General features: G+C 33.4%; 3 protein-coding genes and 1 long non-coding RNA gene across 6 annotated transcripts in view; 2 read left to right on the top strand and 2 right to left on the bottom strand.

Annotated features, from left to right (window-relative positions):
* The window catches only part of LOC110102304 (general transcription and DNA repair factor IIH subunit TFB2), a 28,383-nt gene extending 15,873 nt beyond the window's left edge, over nucleotides 1–12,510 (top strand). For all 3 annotated transcript variants that reach the window (XM_028694896.1, XM_020830587.2, XM_028694897.1), the window contains 7 exons: nucleotides 7,814–7,897; nucleotides 7,968–8,051; nucleotides 9,666–9,751; nucleotides 11,486–11,576; nucleotides 11,660–11,740; nucleotides 11,848–11,922; nucleotides 12,026–12,510. In XM_028694896.1, the coding sequence (XP_028550729.1) occupies nucleotides 7,814–7,897; nucleotides 7,968–8,051; nucleotides 9,666–9,751; nucleotides 11,486–11,576; nucleotides 11,660–11,740; nucleotides 11,848–11,922; nucleotides 12,026–12,160 (636 nt within the window). In that variant the 3' untranslated portion in view covers nucleotides 12,161–12,510. The remainder of the gene's footprint in view (nucleotides 1–7,813; nucleotides 7,898–7,967; nucleotides 8,052–9,665; nucleotides 9,752–11,485; nucleotides 11,577–11,659; nucleotides 11,741–11,847; nucleotides 11,923–12,025) is intronic.
* LOC114579640 lies at nucleotides 1,329–4,918 on the top strand. The gene is made up of 2 exons (XR_003700737.1): nucleotides 1,329–4,745; nucleotides 4,834–4,918. It is a non-coding gene; the product is annotated as an uncharacterized LOC114579640 (long non-coding RNA).
* Nucleotides 12,511–16,856: 4,346 nt separating the features above from the next.
* On the bottom strand, nucleotides 16,857–17,565 carry LOC110102305 (transmembrane protein 230-like). The gene is made up of 2 exons (XM_020830588.2): nucleotides 17,256–17,565; nucleotides 16,857–17,127 (listed from the first exon to the last, which is right to left on the bottom strand). The coding sequence occupies exons 1-2, from the start codon at nucleotides 17,443–17,445 to the stop codon at nucleotides 17,006–17,008; spliced, it is 312 nt and encodes a 103-aa protein (XP_020686247.1). The 5' UTR covers nucleotides 17,446–17,565; the 3' UTR covers nucleotides 16,857–17,005.
* A 5,101-nt stretch (nucleotides 17,566–22,666) lies between these two features.
* Nucleotides 22,667–23,290, bottom strand: LOC110102310 (cyclin-dependent protein kinase inhibitor SMR6-like). The gene has a single exon (XM_020830597.2). It carries the CDS (start codon nucleotides 23,110–23,112, stop codon nucleotides 22,798–22,800), a length of 315 nt encoding a protein of 104 aa, XP_020686256.1. The 5' UTR covers nucleotides 23,113–23,290; the 3' UTR covers nucleotides 22,667–22,797.
* Nucleotides 23,291–23,825: the final 535 nt, after the last annotated feature.

Genomic DNA, 23,825 nt, shown 5'->3' with positions numbered 1-23,825 from the left:
GCAACATCCAGGTCAAGGTCAAGCAATAGTTAAGAAGTTTTCCAATCTAGAGGAGCTCCCTAAGTTCTAGGTATTCAGTTAATGTTCTGAGTTTAAAATTAGGGTACTCAGTAATTAAAGTTATTCTTTATTATTGACCCAAACTGGTCCCAACTCTTATGAGTAATTAAGTGACGTTCATTCTCGCCAAGTTCATATCTTTGCTTGAATGTTGAGCTACCTTAAGAGAAATGCTTTCTACACGCATTCAAGTTAATACATGTTTAACACCATCTTTATTTAAAAAGTTCTGATATTAATCCACCAATTCTCCGTGTACGTCCTTCCTTATATACGACAACTATTTAAGATGTGTTGACTATGTGGTGTGAAAAGTATTGCTCCTAACTCCTTGCCAGGGCTTGCGGATGCGGTGTTTTGGGCTGAACCCATTTTTTGCACAAATAAACCATTATTTTCTTAGGATATTAGAATTTAATTGTGGATACTATTTTTCTAATGAAAACGAAACCATGACATTAGAGAAAATTTACATGCAATTATAATTCTTGTGATGAGGACATCGTCAGCATTTTCGACACGTGTACCATCAGGAGACGCCGGAGATCGACGGCTACGATCATGAGTTTATTTCGAGTCATTTCATGTAGTTGTTTATTTGATTTTGTGTTTTTTCCATTTTTGCCCTTATGGGTGGTTAGTTGCTATTGTAGCCCAAGGGGCATTTTAGTCTTTCGTTTTCTTTGTCATTGTGAGGCCTATTTATATGTCCCTTCTCTTGTAATATTTTTAGTTTTTGATGAATGAAAATTATTTGCCACTTATGATCTCTTTGTGAGTTCACCCTCCTCGATCTCTTAGTGAGTTCGTAGGAGAAGCTAGATCTCTTTGTGAGTTCTAGATCTTCTGGTTCTACCATTTTTTTTCTTTATTTCTTGTGATCGATTCGTCCTCGTGGAGATCCGGTTGAAGCATTTGTCGGAGATTGGAATTCACTCCCTGAATCCCTAAATTTTCCTTCCTCTTCCCTCCCTTGCTCACTGCCGCCGCCCCCCCTTCCTCTGGATTACCCAGCCGCCGTCCTGCAGCAGCAACCCGCCGGCCTGCAGCTCCCATCCGCCGGCCAGCAGCCACCGGCCAGCCCAATCCGCCTGCCAGCAGCCGCCGGCCAGCCCTCCAGCCCGCCAGCTCCCCTTGCCGCCGGCCACCTTGAGCTCTTGCCGCCGGCCTCCCTTTAGCCCCCTTGCAATTTGAATTTCCCTCCCTTAATGACCTTCCTAATTGAGTCCCTTAAATTAGGGAATTAATTAAGAGGAGTTACAATTAGGAGTTACAAATTTTGAAATTCTTTCCCTCTTATTTTAAATTGTGGGAAGTTACTTAAGCCCAATTAAATCTGAAATTAAAATTCAGATTTAATTGAATTTCTTACTTAAACTTGGGCCCCACTCTCATAACTCCTAAATCTCTCCCTCTCCTCCTTATTGGGCCGGCCACTCTTAGTGGGCCTCTTTCTCCTCCCAAATGACATATGAACACCACAAATTCAGCTCAAAGCTTCTCCCCATTGCCGCCCCTCTCTCCCTCCTTGGATTAATTTGAAATTCCAATTAAATCCCTCTCCTAAACCACTAAAATCTGAACTTGATTTCAGATTTCCTGCATTTGCCTCTTAGCCCCCACCATAGCCGTCAAGGAAGAAAGGATAAGACATTAGATGCTCACTGGTCATCCCATGGACTACTCGCCAACGGCTATCGCTCCAACGGACTACGCTTTTGTGCGCCATTTGTCTCCTAGTGGCATCGCTCGGTTGATCTCAATCTTCCTCCATTAAAGTGCCACCAACAGGAGAGTGAGTGAGAGACCCAAGGTGAAAAGTTCTATTTGTTAATTGTGGATTATTGTTTCTCCCCATAGCATTACTCTTTAATTCTATGTTGTCAATTTGATATATTCCTGTTAATCTAGTTATAACCGCATGCCTTACTTAATTTTGAATTGATAATTCTGAAAACCTAACTTGGGTAAGCATTAGTTCTATAACTAGCAAAGCTTCAAAATCTTATATTAAAATCCCCAAGCAGTTCTTGTTTCCATGCATTACGTTTCACATCATCTTGGTATCAGAGCAGGACGGGCGGGGCTCACGCCTGACGTCGCATTATACACGGAGAGGCGGACGGCGAGGACGGCGAGGATGGCGAGGCCGGGTTGACGAACGAACTGAGCGTCGGCGGTGTAGAGCTAGCCTAGGGTTTGGATTTTAGACTGAGCATCGATGGCGGGGCCATGGGAGAGGCGGATCGCTAGGATGGGTTGACTCGCCATTGCGGGAAGCCGAGAAGCAGGATTTTCTATTTTGTTTACAGCGGAGGTTAGGGTCTGGTCGGTTTCAGGTCATTATCGGGTTTTCGGGTCAACTTGTATCCGATACGATTTTTGAAATGGGTCAATTTGCTGAAACCTAACCCGACCTATTTGACAAACGAGTTGATCTTAACCCCGAATTTTAGGGACAGGTTCGGGTCGTGTCAAATATTGCCACCCCTAATAAATTCTTCTATTGCATTATAATTCTTAAATAAAAAATTACAAACTTTGCATTCTATTTTGTATTTTCTGATAATGTTGCATTACAATGTTATATATAACCAAATCAAATTCTTATTTCTTAATATATGACACTAGACAATCATTGATTCAGTCATCATCCATTTTATTGTCTAATTGATGTTTGACAATTTTCATTCCAAAAAAATGCTTGCTTCACTTTAGCAGTGACAACTGATAAAATTAACATCAAGACAATAAGCTTGTATACTAAGGAATACACAACATTTTTCTTAACCTTAATAAGTTATTTTACAAGATCAACAATGCTACCCAAAGATGAGAACTCTTCGTTTGTATGCATGTTAAGTATATATGTGGATAGTTGGTGCTTTAGAGCCATAAGTTCAACCATAGAAAAATCTGTTGAATCTAGCTCTGTAAGCCGAATTAATTTCCCCTTATTGTAAACAAAAAAATGAGTTATTTGGAGTTAGTCATGAAACACGAAGAAACAATTCAGTAATAGTTCAGAGAATCTATTATTTAGCACTTAAAATTACATATCAATAACAATGTAAAAAAATTCTCACGATAATGATGCAAATTTGTAATTTTCTTATTTCCGCGTATTGATTGTTGGCGAGCCTTGAATGTAGAATACATATTAGGGACATCAAATTTAAAAACATTGCAAAAATGTGATACTTTATCCAGTAAATGATCCCATCAATTCTCCCTCATTATATGTAATTATTGTTTAGAGACTTGCACTAATTCATTGCATTCATAATATCTTTATATCAATGTATATACGTTCTTTCCTCTTTAAATAACGTTTCATTTATTTTATCCTAGAAAGAAATTTAAGACCAAGGAATATCATCCGTCAATAAAAAAATCACATCAAAATCAATTCATTATTATATTAACAAATATATGTTATCTGCCAATTAAAAAAAAAATAGATTTGAAGGGAGAAAAGAGTTTCTGTTTTAATCAATTCTAATCACTTAGTTCAAAACACACTAGTGTCGACTTCAATTATGTTCTAATTAATTTTAATCAATGATTAGTACTTATAAATGATGCAATGAAATTAGTGCAAGTCTTCAAACATAATTATATATGATGAGGGTGTATGGATGAGATTCTTTACTGGATAAAGTATCATATTTTTATAGTATTTCTTAAGATGATGTTCCTAATATGAGTTATACATTCAAGACTCACCGACAATCAGCACACATAAATGAGAAGTATAAATTTGCATCATTATCGTGTGAATTTCTTTTACACTTTTATTGATATGCACCTTCAAGAGCTGAGTAATAGATTCTTTGAAGCTACTATTGAGCTATTTCTTTGTGTTTTGTGTCTAACTTTTTGCAATTTATTTTCTGCTTGTGATAAGGGGAAATTAATTCGGCTTATAGATCAATATTCAGTAAATTTTTCTGTAGTTGAACTTGTGGCTCTAGAGTATCAGCTATTTACATATATTCTTCATATCCGTACAAGCAAGGAGTTCTCATCTTTGGGTAGCATTGCTGATATTGTAAAATAATTTATTAAGGTTAAGAAAGATGTTGTGTATCACTTAGTTTACACGCTTATTATCTTGGCATTAACTTTGCAGTTGACACTTTTACAGTGGAGTGAGCTTTTTTTGAAATGAAAATTGTTAAATATATATTACATAGTAAAATGGTGATGACTTGCTCATTGATTTTCTAGTGCCATATATTGAGAAAGAAGTATTTGATTCGATTTCAAATGTAGTAATGCAACATTATAAAAAAATACAAAATAGAATGCAAAGTTCATAGTTTTTTATTTAATAATTATAATGAAATATATTTTTTTTAATTTTGTCTTATATATTTTTTATTTTTGTTTTAAGTTTGCCCCCCTAAGATATAAGTCTGGTTTCGCCCCTATATGGATGATTTCTTTGATTGGGAAACTTTGTTTGATGGGCTTCAAAATAGATATGCTAAATTTAAATTAATTATGCAACCTAAAATACGATTGATAACGATATAAAAACAAAGAGAAAGACTTGGTAAAGAACCTTTATTATTTGGGTAGAAGTGAAAGAAAATATATGAATAAATTTGAAGAGTTATTAATGCGTTATGAAATATTAAGAACTTCTAAAACAAGGATTTCTTGGTTGTCATTAGATTGAGGTTTGATATTAAAATGAAAATGACAAAAATATATCATACCCATTAAAAACTTCTAATACAAGGATTTCTTGGTTGTCATTAGATTGAGGTTTGATATTAAAATGAAAATGACAAAAATATATCATACCCATTGAATATGTTTTTTTAAGTGCCTTACATTTTGAACAAATTTTGAAAATCTTGTTGTTAAAAGATTTAGTACATCATGGAAATCTACCTTCTCATAACAACCCAAAATCAAATTGTTACATCTACTATATCTAATGGTAGTAACCCTGTAATAAATAAATATACCAAGGACAATCTATTGCAAGTACATGTGGTTCTTAAATTTCTACAAAAAGCATATTTTAAGTGTTATTAAACAAGTTATCATGCAAATGAGGATCTAAGAAGATAATTACATATTCATGTAGAAGATGAAGATGCAAAAATCAATAAAGAAGATGATATTTATGACTTTTATCAAGGATTAAGTTATTGTCAAGATGCTTCGTTTGGTCATTCCTTAAATGACATATATTTTCACTGCACCTAAGATATGATTGAAGATGAATTTTTATATTTCAAGTTTATTTTAAACATAGAGATATATTATATAAGCTTATGTTAGATGTTTTTGCTGCATAAATTATGAAATACATAAAATTAAAATTAGAATCACACCCATAACCATATAAATTTGCATTGGGTAAATGATACGACAGGAGGGGGCGGCCTTAGGGGTGTAAACGAGTCGAGTCGAGCTCGAGTCAGGGGGTGTTCGAGCTCGACTCGTGAGCCAAATATCGAGCTCGAACTCGAATCGAGCTCAAAAGTCGAGCTCGAGCTCGACTCGCGATACTGTAACGAGCCATCGAGCTGCTCGTCGAGCCGCTCGTCTAGTTTTCCCGCCCGGCCATTTGTTTTCCCGCCCAGTTTTACCATGGTATTAGACACCTACTGCATTAAAAAAAAAACAGCTATTGCATTGGGAGAAAAAAAAAAGCTGCTGCAGCATTTATTATGCTTCTTATTATATTATTTGGAAGGAAAAAAGCTGCCAACATTTATTACCATTTGTTAGAATAGACATTTGAGAGAATAATTTTTGAAATTTTTTGAATTTTTATATAAAACTTCCGGGCTTGGTGGAAAAAAACTGACATCAAAGTTTTTTTATTTTTAAATTGGCTCAAAATATTATTTTCGAGCCGGCTCAAGCTCGAACTCGAGCTCGTTTACGAAACGAGCTTGAACTCGAGCTCGAGCTCGACTCGTGAGCTCGATAAGCTCGGCTTGCGAGCCTATAAACGAGCCGAGCTCGAGCCGGCTCGGCTCACTTACACCCCTAGGCGGCCTAGCCCACCTAGCCAGGCTGGCCCAGACCAACCCAGCCGGTCTAGGTCAGCCCAACAGACTGGTCCAGCAAGGGCCGAACCAGTCAAGGGGCTAGGCGGAATCTGGAAGGGAGCCAGGGGTTCGATTAATCTTGTGAGGCCCAAGTGAGCTATTATCCATTATATAAGAAGGAGAAATCAAGGGGCAGCTGTTTAGGAAAGTTTCAATTTGTCAAGGGTTAGGGTTATGTTATTGTTGAGTGGAATTTCTAGGATTTTTTTGTGAGTTTTCTAGCACGTCTAGGGCTTGTGGGAGAACTGATCTACCTCTCGAATAGTAGATCACTTGTATCTTTTATTAATTTTTAAAGAGATAATCCAAAAATCAATCATAATCTTTGGTACCTGCAATTTTCTTCTCGTCTACTTGTTGTTTTTACTTCCAAGCCGCATTAGTAAACTCCAAATTTTTTTTTACACAAAGATGGTTCTAATACAACTTCAACATGCACTGATCAAACTTGGTGTTATATTTATCCTACGTATATATCACATATTTTATTGGTTTGCTCGTGACTATAAGATTTTGATGTTTTTCATTTTGGAAAAAAAAAAACTACTACATATGTTTTCAAAAGTAATGTAAGGAGAATAGCTTTAAAGCATATCAAACATAAGTTATATTTAGTTCGTCTAAAAAGAATCTAGTGCACCCAATTAATTGTGAAAATCTTTGAATATTTTGTATTGACATGTGCTTGAAAGATAATTTCTAGGAGTAATGTTTTCTTTGGTTGCTATAGACTGAATATACGAAGATGTTAATAAAGTATAATGTGGTATTAATGATTAATATCTTTATGATCTTCTAATAAATTATCATCATTAAGTAGCATACAAGTTATCCACTTAATTCTTGAATTATATTTCTTTAAAATTCAACATTTTAGGACGAATTCAACATTTTAACAAAATTATCAAACTCAAAAGAAATAATGTAGATGGTTTATTGAAAAAAAAGATTTGTTTTACACCTAAGGAAGATGAAAGTTGCTGTATATGTTTTGGTATTTGAACAACTAATAAAATCATTATAAGTAATCTGTTTTCTGTTCTTAAGTTGAATTTATGCTAAACATGATTACTGGAGTTGTTTGTTTTTAAAAATTGATTTGATGAGTGTTTTTTTTTCAGGTTAGAAAGCAATTTTGTTATTGGTTGAAAGAGGGGTTGGTTTTTTGTTTGATTTTTTTTTTGGACAAAATCTTAATTGCTTCCTTCACTTTTGTGATCTTTAATTTTCTGGCTGTTAATTCTAGTAGAAAGCCAAATCTTGTCACCCACATTGGATTTTAACCTTTTTCAATTCTCATTGAGAGAAGATATAATCATTTTACAATTAATAGCTTGCTCTCCCACCCAAAATTACATATTTGTAATTGATTGCATCTAAATCTGCATGGCTTATTAGATAGTGCACTAGGAACCCTAAATCTTAGAACGTCCTACATCATGAAGCTCTTACCTTAGATAACTTTAAGAGATGAAACAGGAAGAGGTTCACGTTGACTTTGTGTGGATGCTAGGCAGGCTTCTATCTTTGAGGTTTTTCAATGCTTTCATAAATCTATGCATGTTTTTCCTGATAATTTCTTATCTCATTATCATCTTGCTTCTAAATTTTTTTTCAAAGTTCATTCCCGGTTTGCGTGGTCTTGAAATTTGCATTGCTAACTTTTTCAATTTTAGGCTTATAATATGAACAGTCTTACTGATGTGCAATGCAAAGCTATCAAGGACCTTGCAGACTTAGGAGTAGTGAAACTCCAGCAGGTGTGTGAATTATTAATCCCTTCATCCAACTCTTTAAATTTCATAATTTATCTCTGATTATGCCTTGCAGGGAAGGAAGGAAAGTTGGTTTATCCCGACCAAATTGGCTTCCAATCTTTCTATTAGCTTGTCAGATTCATCTTCACGCAGGCAGGTTTGGCTCTTTCTTTTCACTTAACTTTGAAAACATACAAGTAGATGAAACTTCTTAAAATAGGAGTGCAAGTTGAAGTTACTAATAGCGAGGGCATACAAAATGGTTGTATTTGGTCAATGTATTCTCTCTTGACCGTCCCAAATTGTACATGTATATTTGTGGTTCATCATATGATATGACTGCTTGTCATGTTGATACAAGTTTATGTTTGAGTGACACATAATATGTACTTTTTAAAGATTATCTAATTAAGGTTTCATTTGGGACCGCTTTCTTATTGCTTCTTAAAATAATTTTTTAGTAAAAAAAATTTAATTTTTATACTAGAAAGCTGCTTTAAGAAGTAGTAAGAAAGCCATCCCGAACGAAGCCTAATAACTGGTAGCTGAACTGATGCCAAACTTGAAAGTTGCAATGGAAGTCATAAGTTCAGCTTTTCAGCAGGATGATGGAAGTTAAAAGAAGAAACTTTGCTTACTCAGTCTAGAGCAATCCATGTATAGAATTTGCATATAGAAAACACTCAATTTGCAACAAATAATTTCAATCTTTGGGTAATAATTAAATTACATAAGACGGGCCCTTTTTTTATTAAAAAATAAGGTTACAGCCTTACAGGATAAGGCCAAGATTTAAATTCATTTTTAATCCCATCCAAACCAACCAATTTTAAATTTAAAACTATTCTAATCCTATAGAAGATAACATCTAATAATTAAATTTGAACTTTAAAAAGAAATAGAATAACTGTATAGCTTCCATTAAGGGGTGATTGTATTGGCTAGTTTTACTTGTATAGCTCACAGAACACTTCCGTTCCCTGCAATGTTTGCTCCTGCGTCACATTATTAGATGTTTTGTTTGTGGAGTCATAAACAGGTGATGAGTATAAAACTTAGGTTTTGTGTGCCCGTTTTAAAACTGAAAATTTCTGCTGATGATATTTCATTTTGGAAATTTTTCATTGAGAAGTTATCCTTGAAACCCTTTTTATTCCATCCGTGTCTCATTCTCTGGGCCAGCCAACATGATGTGGCTTTATTATTTTTCTGTTAATTTGGTTTGGTAGTTTTTCTGTAATGTGCCTGAACTTTATGTGTTTCACATGTAGTTTTGAGCAAATTTATAGTAGGAGAAAGCACAAGCAGACTTATTTGCATAGTAATATAGACATCATCCCAAGTGCTTGAAAACATATGAAGAGACACCATTTTTCCTAAAAGAAAATAATATTTGTTTGGCATTCTTCTTAAATGAGCTTGCTGGAATAATTGTATTTAAATTACAGTAAATGCGGTTGAAAAAAAAGATGTTCTGTTCTAATCTAAACTTTTCAATTTTCTATTGCGGCAATGCTATCTTAAGCTATCATGCATCTATCAGATACTTAGACTTCGTTTGGGACGGTTTTTTTATTGCTTCTTAAATCAATGTTTTAGTACAAAATTTTTAATTTTTGTACTAAAAAGTTGCTTTAAGAAGCAGTAAGAAAGCCGTCCCAAACAAAGCCTTAATATCTTCATGTATGCATCTTCATCATGTAACTGATTGCACACATTTTTTATATTGTAATTGTAAACTTTTTTTGTCTGTGTGAAATTCTACCTATAGGGATTTGTGGTCGTGGAAACGAACTTCAGGATGTATGCATATTCTACATCCAAATTACACAGCGAGATTCTACGCTTATTTTCAAGGTAAATGAATCTTTTGATAATTCTGTAAGTTAGTTTCATCAAGAAACTTACGATTTTATTTTTAAATCATTGTTTTGCGTGATGATAATATTGATAATAGACTCTCTACGGGCATTTCTTCCTACCAGTAGAATTAAATTCAAGCACTTGTTGTTTTTCTTTTGGATAATGGAGTAGAATTCATTGTGGGAAGAATTTGTACAACTAGAGTAAAATGGTTTACTCATCAATTAGATGGATAAATTCTAGTTTGTTTCTTTAATTCTTTTAACTGGAGTGAAATAAAAACCGTACCAGCAGTGGGACTTGAATGCTGTGGGGGTGCTTACCTGGTTGTCTTGGGGCTCTTTTTTGTTTTTGCCTAAGTTATAAAACATATTTTAAAAAATAATGAATTTAGAAGGTTACACTGTTGTGGTTGGATGTAGTTTGAAATTGGTTTGTGTTATTTAGGTCTAGAAATACCTTAGAACTTCCTCAAAAGTGATGACTTTATTTTCGCACAAAGTGAATGACAAAGAGTTCATCATTTTCTTGAATATATGTGCTATCTACAAACAACCAAATGAACCCTTAGATGATTTCCCATCAATGGAGTTTTCTAGTTCTTTCTTGAATTAAACCCATTTGTTTGTAAAGGTCTATTGTGGATAGGTCCCTCTTGCTAACAATTTGAGGAAACTGAACTTATAGTAACACCAAAAATAAATGGAAGATACTCTTATCTAAGTTTTGTTCAGCATTTTTTTTTTTTCATTTAACTTATCTAATTTGTCCAGCACTAGATTCCTGCACTGAGGATGACAAATTCATTTTAATACCTAAATGAGGCGAATACTTGCTTATTGTTTATAATAATCATTACGCCCCCCTAGCAGGTCATTTTTGCACTTGGACCTGTACATGATTTTCCTGGTTCTAAAGCAAAGAAATTTGAAAATTCATGTTATCAATAGAAAACCTCAAGTCCAAAATTCTTTGGATAACTTACTAGTTACAGTATTGCATATCAGTATGGGAGCATTGTTTGGGCCTGTTTAATGTTAAATTTTATGAAAAGCTCTAGCACATTTGATTGGGGACATGAGGACACCACAACTTTGAAATGTTGGGATACATTTAGTTATTACTATTAGTTGTTGTTAAGAGTAACGAAGTTAATAAGGTTCTCAGTGTTTTCATTTAAAAATTAAAGCAATTGTGATTTGCCTCCATTTTCATGATAATATCATGGCCACTTTATGTTGCAAAAAATAAAACATGCCTAGGGATATCATGTATGCTTTCAAGCATGGAAATCTGGTCTTTCTTCCACCTTTTGCTCTGGGCCAATAACAATATATTTTTCTTCTAATCCTAATGGTTGCTACAAAAGTAAATCAAAAGTGGGAATTCCACACATGGAAACTTATATCCCTTGGATTGCTAGTGTACCTTTGGATTGCCACTAGTTTCCATAGGAAGGAATTTTCATGTTTTATTGTTTCGAGCATTGATTAGGAGATTTTTAAAGGCATTATTGTGCATGGCTAAATGAGTTCATCCAACGAAGATGGCTTGTTTTAGCTATTTTGAAGATTGTTAAGTAGCAAAATTAAGAGAGAATGAGGAGAATTGTTAATGGAAGCTGGATTCCTTTTCTATTTGCTACTTTTTTTACCTTTCATGATTATTCAATAACTGAATTATGTTTTCCTTCTTTTATGATATCGGCTCATTTCATTGATTTTACAGGATTGAATACCAACTTCCAAACCTTATTGTTGCGGCAATAACGAAGGAAAGCCTATATACAGCTTTTGAAAATGGAATCACTGCTGATCAGGCATAAAATATGCTATTTCTGACTCAAATTGGAAAAATTTTCTTCCTGATTTGAAAGCTTGCTCTTGAATTGTGTTCTTTCAGATTATTTCTTTCCTTCAGCAGAATGCTCATCCTCGAATTGTAGAAAGAGTACCAACAGTGCCAGAGAATGTCACTGATCAGGTGAAGGCGGGATTCTAGTATACTTTTTCAGTTTTAAGCTCCTGATATAGACCAAATAAACGCAATCAATATTATGTTTATACTAAACCTCCATCAATTCACCACAGATTAGGTTATGGGAAACAGATCGAAACAGGGTTGAGATGATTCCTTCACATATTTATGAAGATTTTCCATCAAAGGTGACATTTCTAGTATCCAGCTATCACTAGTTCTCATCATTTGTTTGTCCTGCATATTTCTTTTGTTTTTTTCTGCACTTTTCTTAAATCCTTGGGTATCCAGGAGGTATTTGAAGGAGCCGCTGACTTCGCACGGGAGGTTGGTGGTTTGCTATGGGAAGACTCGAACAAAATGCGGTTGATTGTTCGTGGCGAACTGCACCAACAAATGAGAGATTTCCTCCGTCGCTCTAAGTAGAAGACTAATGATTTTTTGTTTCTGGAAGAGCACTTGCAGACTTGCTGGAAATGACTTGCCCTCTGCATCCGTAGAATTTCATTTCATTGATTTCACAGGCATTATAAAGATAAATTATAATGCACCAGGAGTAGCGGTTTACAGTGAATTTGGTGCTTTTTATTGTTCAATGGCCACTGGTTAGTGCTTGTAGCTAAAATGCTTGTAGTAGTTATGAACATGTTTCAACCTTAGTTCACAATTGACTTTAACCAAATGCATTCCATTCATTTTTAGTGTCCATAATATGTAAATAATATTATCAACTGAATTCATTAAAATAATTTCAATGAATGAATCCTATCAAATAATGTTGATCTTAACTGTGGAGATTTTGTTAAAGTTGGAATTAAATACACGAGTTATTGATGACATTTTTTTTTAAAAGGGTTAGTCTAAATTTTATTCAATAAAAAGGAAAATACAACGGCCCAAGCAAAGTTAAAATATAATTACAACAATTGAGAGCAAAAGAAAAGAGCTAATATGAGGTAATGATAAAGCCACAAAACCTCTAAGAAGAAATGAACCAGTGAAAAAAAATTGAATAGCACAAACTAGACGGACTCAAGAATGACAAATCCTACAGCCACCGATGCGCCAAGGATCATCTGTTGGAGGCAACAATACACAAGGTAATCAGCCGCGAACCGCGAAAGAAATAAGTTATATCCCACAAGGAAAACCATCGGTCAGGATTCTACCACCAAGGTTGCTAGCTATCCAAGGCCGAGCTAGGGTTATGCAAAATATCCTCATCATAGTGCAAAAAAAACCATCATATCAGTAAGACAGAAACCCCCAAATCCCAAAGCCAAGCCAGGACAAATACCTCCCACCGAAGACAAACCCAAACCAAACATAAGCATCAAGCTCGCCACCAACAAACACCTCAACAGCCCAAGAACAACCAACAGCAAAAACAAGAAAAACACATAGCTACTTTCTATTGATGAAATCTATTATAGCATGAATGTGTAGCATATGGGTTAGATTACCACGTATTTATGAGCTAACAGCAAACAAACGCTTGATCACAAATGCGATCGGAAGACAAGAAAAAATTTGTGTTGCGCTCAACTGCTCATGATGATCAGATCATACTCATCTACTCTATGCAACTTCAATACAACGTTCTCGATGTGCTCCATAAGCCGACACTTCCTATCATCTGTTAAGATCCTAAATGCCATTATTGCATTAGTGCTTGTATAATGCCATTAGAGGCATGATGTAGGTACAGTACACCTAAAACCTTGTCAGATCATTATATCACCATCCAATAATGATCAACACATTCTTACCATAGTTTTAACCTTTTAGTCTTCATCGTCACCCAAGAAGCTCACTGAAAGGCAAATATTCACTGTAATTGTGTAGTTAGTAGTTTTGGAGATGGCTTAGTTGGAGATATCATCATGTTGCTTCACTTGTTTGTGAGTGCTTGGTCATCCAAAGGAGCCGAATGCCTAGGTTGTTGTCGATCACTATGGTAATAGGATTTTAGTTGTGACCCAATAAGAACCTAATACGATTTCTTGCATGAATGAAAATTTTGGTTAGGAGTGTCACAAGTTGCGACATTATGTTAGCGAGCATAACAATGTTGGCACAAACAAAATATTTTTTTAATATGATATCCAAATCAATTTATAAATCTCACCACCATCCCATCCCCTCATTTGATCAGTTTGGCAGAAGAGGAGAGAGAAAGTTTGTCTATGATCTTTTTTCTTCGTTATGTTAGTTGTGAAAATTGTTCATCTCATAGCAAGTAATATTAACCCTACATCTGTTTTCAATTATTTTCGTCTCTAGATTTTTCTCTCTAATCTGATAAAAATATATTTTCTTGAGTTGTAGCAAACTCTGGCAGTAGAACTTTTAATATGTAGTAGATATTTTCATTCTGAATGTTTTGATATAATAATATTAAGATTTTATCAAATAGTTATACATGTAAGGCATTTTACCTAAAATGAGAAGAATAAAAGCATATATAAAATGACTTTTAGGACTATTACATCTATTCCATCTAGCCTTATAGGACACGCAACTGTTATTATACATCTGGCATAATATGCATAGTTAATACAATGCATTAGATTTGACATGCAAACCGACATGCACATTGATGAGAATATTGAATATATATGCTATGGTTCATAGCACTAATATGATTTGCATCTATTATAATTAACACCTGCAAGATATGACATATGTGTGTAGTGTAAAAAAGGTTGGCTAGAGATTTGATTCATTTAGGTTGGGCAAAGAAATGTTATCTTGCATAATAGGATGAGCTACTAGATTTTCCTCTAAATAAATGTTTATGGTGTAATCTTAATCAATATGAAGGGAGACATAAATATATTAACTGTTATGATATGATTGATGGAAAATGACGACTCTTACGTGAAGCCACCTAACATATGACTCATGAGACTAATAATTAATATGATTGATCCATGTTTAATCTGACTAACCTATAGGTTACATAAGATGACTGATACTAGAAAAACACCACGAAAATCAAATGTCCTAACTTGTGTGGTACTACTAATATGTGTGTACATGATATGATTTCATATGATTAGATAGAACATAACATGACATGATGATTGTACATTGTATATGATATGATTGATACATGAACATGATATATGATGTACAAGAGCTAATATGATATGATGTGCATAGAAATAAATAATTGATATATAATACTATATTATAGACATACTTATATACATGGCATAGTATGGAGACAACATTTATGATATAACATGACATATTGATAACTTATATAAAACAATAATTATACATTGACTTTTATAAAAACATAGATATGGTCCATTGATAATATATATGATAATTTTATTGTTCTGGTAAACGATATGTATTGATTTGATTATTAATGTATTGCATATGGTACAACCACATGAGTAGCTTATAGAATTCATTGATATAATAGTCATGGTTGCATTGATACATATGATAGCATTTCACATAATACACTTGAATACGATTGAGACATGGATTAATGATCCATCATACGATTATTGTTCATATTGATTGATACTGTTCATACTGATTGCTATAGTTCATACTTATTGTCCGCATAATTGCATGCATGTTGTTTTTGCTTTCTTGCATTGAATGTAGTAATAGGTTCTATATGATTTGTTGGGTTTTTTGCTCATTATATGGTTTACATGTTTCAGGGAAGGGTGAAACCCCAGTGGCGTGAGGATTGATCTATTTTGGCATATGCATTTGTATTTTATGTCAGTTATTGTTTTATAATCATGGATGTCAACTAGAATGGACTGATTTGCATATGATCCATGATTATTGCATATAATTTTTGGAATATGTGATATGCATATGATGATGCATATAAATGATATTTTCGCTAAATCATTTTATATATGGATAATTAATGACTCCGGGTGAATAATTAGAAGATAAAAAAGATAACTCTTTCCAAACTTTAGGATGTATACTCACCAATCATATTCATTGTGCGAACTCCAAAATTTAATAATAATAAAATAAAATAAAAACAACGTGCATTAATTAAAACTGTTCTAGATTTACACGCTTCATAGGTGATTTAGTATAGTGAAAAGAAGAGAAGACGACATGTACATATGAGTTGCCATATGTGAATAGCCCAGGAACCACAATGGCAATCATGAATTTCCTCCAAATGAATGTCTCTAACTTTCAATTGTTTCCTTCAGCTCTGTAGTAGTTGTTATTGATCAAATAACAAAGACATTAGCCAAGATAACCATAAACATCTGATCACTCCACCGAGCACTTCTCTAATGAAGGAGAGGTATAAATGATGTTCATCAACCCATGAAACCACCACCTTATACATTATAAAGAGGTGATGGGTAACTAACCTATAAAAACTAAATATGTGATAATAGGTATATGCTGAAGTTATGCTGAAGTTACGTAGAGAGAGGTAGATACTTGCTGAAGTTAGGTGAAGAGAGGTGGGGAACAAATTTGGGGATTTAGATAGAGAGTGGTAAATAACATACTTGTGGATGTTAGAGAGGATGTTAGAGAAATTATTTATCTCCACATCTCAATGGAGTTTGCATGAGCTAAAACTTCATTTCATGAAATTTTTCATCCTCCTGCATAAAACCTAATATCACATCCAAATATATATATATATATAGTGGTCCATTATTTACTGCCCTGGTGAATTTTGTATGATTTTCCATTATTATACATTAGGTGTTTTTTTTTTCCTATTTTGGATATACATGATATATGCATCTGTAAATTAGAAAAAAATTGTTATATTGGTAAAATTTTGTGTTCTAGTTGGACATGGTATGAAAAATGAACCTCATTGGTAATATTCATCAGTAAAAGGCTATAATAAGGTGAGTAAATCCACTTGAACCGCAAAACCCACCAATATAATAACTAAGCCTCCCATATGCGCACCAAATGTAAAATTAACATAGATGACTCAAAGAAGCATGAGAATATGGCATCTAACATCACCTAACCTAAGTCTCATGGCCATTTGTATGCTCTGTTTCAATACTAAAAAACTTCATTCAATTATCTACGGCATGATCAAAACTTTAGGATGTTTAAACTCAGCAATCAGATTGATTATACAAACTTAAAAAAATATAAAAATAAAAGCATCGTGCATTAATTAAAACTGTTCCAGATTTACACGCTTACTAGCTGATTTAATACAGTGAGAGAAGGGAAGACCTGTACATACGAGCAGCCTGCAGCCCACTTAAAGAGCTCAGGAGACCACCTCTATACGGGCGGAATATTGTCAAACGAGAAGTCCTTATACCCTTTGTAAGCGTAGTACGCAATCCGCGTGTAATAGAACCCCGGAAGGAAAAGCACCGATCCCAGCCCCGCAAAGAAGATCCCTACTCCATCCAAAAATAAGAAGAAAAAAAAAGGCTCAGAAAAATAGATATCAATAAAACACGAACAGATCAAAGAACCAAGCCCTAGATTAAGGAACAATGAAGGAACAGAAGGAGAGTAGGTTCACCATGGACCCTGTCTCCGCCGATCTGGTGCGTAGCCATGATGAGGCCGGCGATGATGGAGAGGGATCCGAAGACGAGGAGGGCGACGGCGAAGACGATCTCCTTAATGGGCGGCCGGCTAGATACAGAATACGAAGTCTCGATCATTACGTCTTCGTCGGAAATGGAGAACGCGTGGTCTACGTACGCCATCGGAGAAACCAGGAAATCTGAGAGGGAGCCAAAATCAAGGAGAGAGGAAGGAGGGAAAGTTTGCTTGCTCCGAAGGCTTTGGTTTTACCGCGGAATTCAATTAGTTGGAAATTTATTTATTATTAGAGACCAGTTCTGAGACGGGGAAGGAATTATGCGGACATTTGGCATGCGGGATTAAAAAAATAATAATAAATTAATTTTAAAAATTTTGACTTCATATAATTCAGAATATTCAAAATTAGTAAAATATATCCGCTATTTTTTTATAAAAATATATAAATAAATTAATTTCAAACTAAATTAACTCTACTATTATAGAAATATAATTTGAAATCCTTGCTCAATAATTACATGAAATTTTTAATTAATAATTAGTATTTTGAATATGATTATTAAAATAATAAATCTAATTGTTAAATAAATTTATTTAAAAAAAAGTAATTACTGAAATCTGGTGGTATTATAAAATAATTAATCTCCTCATTTTTAAACTCGGCAGTTGATTTGATGAGTTAAGTTATAGATTTTTATATTAATATTATTCAATCCGCTTTCTATTTTAAATATTTATTTCAATGAATAATTAATCATTTAATAAAAATCATCTTATTTATTTAGAAATAAATTATGTAATTTCTGTTTTTATTGGGTTATTTTTAAAAAATAGCATAATGAATTGTGTTTGGGTGACAATCCTTAATTTGTATTGATAGAATTATTTATATTAGACTTATTCAAATTATGTGTATGATTGTTACAAAATCAAATGTTATAAATAAAGATAAGCAATTTTTGACTATGTAAATTTAATTTACAAGTCACAATTTAATATTAAGATAATGATATAACATAATTTAATATTATAATTCCTCTAATGCAAATAACACATAACCTTAATTAATGGTGCATTTAAAATTTAATTATTTATAAACTTAAATGCGACTATTTTCATTTACAAATGATCAATCAAATCATAAAGAGTTTGCAAAATTCTAAATCTATTTTTCATTTTAAATAAATTTTCAATCAATTTATATTATATTTTTCATATACAAAATAGTTAAATTTTAGGTGATGTGTGTGAAATTTCCCCAAAAAATTATTACAACATGTTTTTGATCATATTGTCTTCTCAATGTACAAAAGTAAGTGTGCTCGAATGTGGGCATGGCGAGAGAAATTTTCAATATTTACCATCACCTTGGCACTCTGTGCACTTAATATTATTTTTCAATAGCTCATTGAAATCCACATATGAATGCGGGGGAGTTAAGTTTTTTAATCATAATACAAAAAGTAAAGTGCGTCGGATTACAGTTGGGGCAAGAGAAATTTTAAACTGATATGATCATGCCGACCCTCTGTACGCTCAATGTTATTTTTCAATAGCTAATACGAATTAACACATGAAATACAATAATAGAAATTACTTGGGCCTAGTTAGATAAGATGAGCAAAGAGTTGATTCAATAATAGGAAAAAAAAGAGGGGGGGGGGGGGTTGAGGGTTTGAAGATGATGAAATAAATAATAAGAAAATATTAAAGTTTTATTATTTTGATATTGATAATGAAACACCATTCAAAATATATTTTTTTGCCCTATAATAATATGATATTTTAATATGATTCTTGTTATATTATGAACACCTAAAACATATTGCATAATTAAAATTTGTGAGATTTTTAGTCATTACATAATCATATTGTCTTGAGGACACCAAGTGCCTTTAATAGTATTGATTTGAACTTTCAAATAAGTGAATTGCTTTTCATAAGTCTATGCACTTCAATCTACAAGTTTTTTATCATATTGAATCATAAGAGCACTGGCCCTCCTTACAATGTTCTAATAAGAAATATTCAAAGTAAGATCATTGGATGAGAACACAAAATATTCAAACCTGGAGGAAGAATGAGAAGAGATATATGTGCTATGCCAACATACCTTCTGCAACTGCTTCAGACAATCAAGCAAGTAATAGACAAACTTCGAAGGATTTTCAACAAGTTTCTATGGGGGTTAATGCAGTACATATGAAAAACTCATCGGTTTAGTTAGAAAGAGCAGTGTTATCTATCCTATTGTAGAGGAAGAACTTCGTTTTAGAAGACTTGAGAGATCTTATCAAATCATTTTCCTTAGAATTGTGCTTAAAATTTAAATCCCAAGAGAGTTTATACTCCCCAGTTCTTCAATTTTTTTGGAGGTCAAGATTGTAGAGTCAACATTTTGAAAAAGATTGATTTCAAATAAGATGGTGACAAAAAAATGAATTTTAAAGCATAAATTTGATGTAAGAGGGATTAGATCATAATATATTGACAATAACATTCAAGATCTTTATCAACTAAACTAGTTGACACCCATAATAACGTGAAAGTTCTCTGAAGTGTTCTAAAAAACTACCAACATTTTGATCCAAATTCTGATGCAGGATGGTAATTTTGCAAAGTTCAGTTTATATTAAGGCATCGTTTGCGACGACTTTTTATTGCTTCTTAACACAGTTTTTTAAGTATAAAATTTAAAATTTTTATACTAAAAAGCTACTTTAAGAAGCAGTAGAAAGCCGTCCCAAATGAAACATAAGTTCTATATTTCAGTAGGCCATTGGAGAATATTAGAGTTAGAGCCGGTAGCACTTTAACTAAAGTCTTGTAGCATGAGAGCATTCCTATTATATAGTCATTCTGGGGATTATTGAAGGATGCTGTACTTATGTCCATAAATCTCTTAAGGTTTGTTTTATTTGGCTGCCAAATGTCTATTGTGAAAACTTATTCATTAATAGCCAATCTTCTACAAAGATTAACAATCAATTTTCTATAATATTTTAGTTAAAGTACTTGAACTTGAATTCTACATTTTCTTTTCTTTCCATAGATCATTTTTCAGAATCATAAGCTCTGAAAGTGTAAATTTTTCCTCTTTTTTTTCTTTCTATCTATGAACTCAAAAATACATATTCATTTCTTCATTGTAAGGCTTATATTTGGGATCTTATAAATGATTGTCTATAATCTAAATTTGATCTTTATCAACCTCTTTCTGTTCTCTGCAAGAAATATATCATCATTAGATTTTATGATCCTTCTTAAGCATAAGCCAGTCATGCACAAAGCCTGAGATCCAACAGATAACAAATCTCCAGATTCTTAAGGACGCCATATAGATCATAAAAACTCCCTAGTTCAAGTTTTAAGAATGTAAAAAACATATACTTTGTGGTCATTGGCATATTTTCATGCTGAATTAACTAAATATTTTGTTTATATAATGAAATAGTGATGCAGTAAACCATAGCAGAAAGGAGTTTTCTGTAAGTTACATAAACACATTATCAAACAAGAGAGTTTGCTACTACCATATGAATGTCTTATCCTTAGACCACCACACATAAACACACACACATTGAAGGACTGAAACTGCGCTAAAATAACTTTAAAGACCGAAGAATTTGGTCTTTTTTACTTCTTCGATTTTGTTTGGGACTACTTTTTTACTGTTTCTTAAAGCAGCTTTCTAGAACAAAAATTTTAATTTTTGTACTAAAAATCTGTTTTAAAAAGTAATAAAAAAGCTGTTCAAACAAAATCTTAGTCACCTGAAAACAGATGCTCAACCCTCTTTGCAGCTTCTTTTTATCATTTGCTTCTTGCACTTGATTGCAAAGAGGAGAAAAGCTATGGTGGAAAGAATATATCATGTGTGGTAAATATCTAAAAGTTTATGGACTAATTATTTTTATTTATGTATGGAATTGAGAAGATCAATGTATAAGTTTGAGCCTGATTATCCTTAAAATTAACCAGAGGTTTTTTATTTTAATATTTCCCATCATGATTGAACAAGAACGTATATGAGTCTCGTGAGATTAATGTGATAAAATGACAATAAGAAATAGTGAGGATGGTGTGATGTGGAGGGAGTAAAGGAGGTTGAGGTCGACAGGAGGGATCTCAGAGGTGATCATCTACGACGGTAGCCGCTCTGGGGGTTTCGTCTATGACGAGCAATGAGATAACTTGAGGAACGAAGGCACGAGATTTAGAAATAGATTAATTTGATCCATACGAGGTATTTCTAAAAGCTCAAAGTTTTCCTTTATATGTTTTTATTATTTTAAATCAAATACCCAAAAAATTAAAATACAAATGGCTCCTAATACTTAATAGTGCATTTTGCCTATCCGTACAAGCACACTGTCCTTGTCCATTACTTCAAAATGTTTATATAGGCCCATTGACAAGGTCTAACCTACTCACAACAAATGTGCTAAAGGCCCAACACTCAGCCCACCATTATGTTTCTCAACAATATTAAATTAATAATAGCTTTTATTAGGCTGTAATGCTATTTAATTAAAATATAAAATATTTAAGAGTAATATTATTTCCCTTAAAAAAAGTCAATATATTTTTACATATTGAATTTTTTTTAGGTAATACATACTTTCTCATTGCTTCTTAAAACATTTTTTTAGTACAGAAATTTTGCTGCTTTAAGAAACAGTAAGTCATCCTAAAAGGTACTAAAAAGCTGCTTTAAGAAGTAGTAAGATAGACGTCACAAAGGAAATATTAATATTATTGAGTATATCTATATAATAATGATATATAATTTTTGAAATTTTAACTTAGGCATCTATATATGCCTTTAAACCTTTTTTATGCTTGAAGGCTCGCCAATTCTCAGGAGGGAAGAAGCTGGAAAGACAATAGGAAGAGGTAAAAAAAGGACTGAACAACCCAAACTAATTGGCATCCTATGCTTCCAATGCAAGCCAAATGCAAGGAGACAAGTTCACAAGGGCCACATGAGTAATGAGCCTAGCTGGACAAATCAGTGGGGCCCAACTCAACAATTACACTTTGCACAGTCTCTTTCTAACTAACTCATCTCATGCTCTTCCTGGTTGGTTAGCTAAGCCAACTTTTCCTGTGACTACTGATTCTCGTTATTTTAGCTGGTGAATTCGGCCGAATCAAATAAAGGTGAGCATAAAGCATACACATTTCACGCATCTCAAAGCAAATTCAAGAGTTTTAAGAGTTATCACACATGAGGTGGGCCCACCCTACCCCACCTAGACTTCTCTTCTCAGCTTGATAAGTACTTCTCTTACCTTTAACCATAGAAGAAGCATCTTCTTATCTTCAATCTCAAGCTCTCATGCATGTCCATTTCAAGTGTTCAATCAATTAGTTCAATTGTAATTAATCAGCAAAAATATGATCATGAGCTCCAACTTTAATTAGTCCTTAATTAGACACAAAACAAAGCATTAAAAAAAAAAGTTACAAAAGTTGAAGCTATACATGTATATGAACACAATTGCAGTAGAAGCTCAACCTACTCTTACTTTCTTGTTTGGAACAGAAAGAAAAACAGAAGCTAAGTCCTTAGGCACTGAGAAGAACCCTTGCGGCGGCGGCCCGGCCGCCATAAACTTCCTCTTTGTTGGCCGTCGTTTCCTCGGCGCTGGAGGGCAAACCAATGCCGGCTTCAACCTACTTTCGTCAGTCTTTGGCGTAACAGCGCCATCTTCCTCAACCGCCGCCTCCGCCATCGCCACCGCCTTCTTATTCGTCTCCCCCTTACTGGTTCCGATAGGAGCAAGTTCAGGCAATTCGTCGACAAAGACGAATAACTTGAACTCCATCAAAGAAGAAGAAGAATAAGAAGAGAGGTGAAAAGAAGGAAATTTTGGAGCCTATAATTTGAATTCAAATATAAGACTCTCAAAGCATATAGAATAATTAATGGAATATAAAAAAATTTTGGCTAAGAAGGAAGACAAGGAGGAAGGAGAATTATAGTTGGAGGGAATTGCCAGTAAGAAGGTATCTATTTATACAATATTTATAGCAAAGGGGGATAAAAAGAAGTAAATATGCGAAGGTTAATTTAATTAATTTTTCCTGCAAGAGGATTAGTAATTAATTAAGGAAAGGTAAAAGCTTAATTAATCCAAGGGATTAATTAGGAAATTAGGTTTGATAATTCATGTGGCCTGGCCCCACCTGGGTTGGCTTATGCTTGGCTGGTGGGATGCACTGTGATGCAGTAGGTCAGCTGTCATACTCACATATATATCCCTCATTGCTTAATCTCAGCCGTCCATTTCTAATCTAATGATGCTCAGTAAAAGATAATACCTTTTTAGACATTTTAATTTGGTAAAAGTTGTAAAAGAAGAAGAAAATTATTATATGAAAATATTTTTCTGTAATGAATTTTAAAGCTGCTGTTGGGTTTATATAATATATAATATAATTTTTAATTATTATTTATTTACTTTTATATTAATTATTTATTATATGAAAATATTCATTTGTTTGTCTAATATAATAAGAAATCAAGTTAATTATGTGG

This window comes from Dendrobium catenatum, unplaced genomic scaffold (genome assembly GCF_001605985.2).
Source record: "Dendrobium catenatum unplaced genomic scaffold, ASM160598v2 fragScaff_scaffold_593, whole genome shotgun sequence".
Lineage (NCBI taxonomy): Eukaryota > Viridiplantae > Streptophyta > Magnoliopsida > Asparagales > Orchidaceae > Dendrobium > Dendrobium catenatum.
The sequence above is the reverse complement of the archived record's forward strand: the minus strand, read 5'-3'. Positions and strand labels throughout refer to the sequence as shown.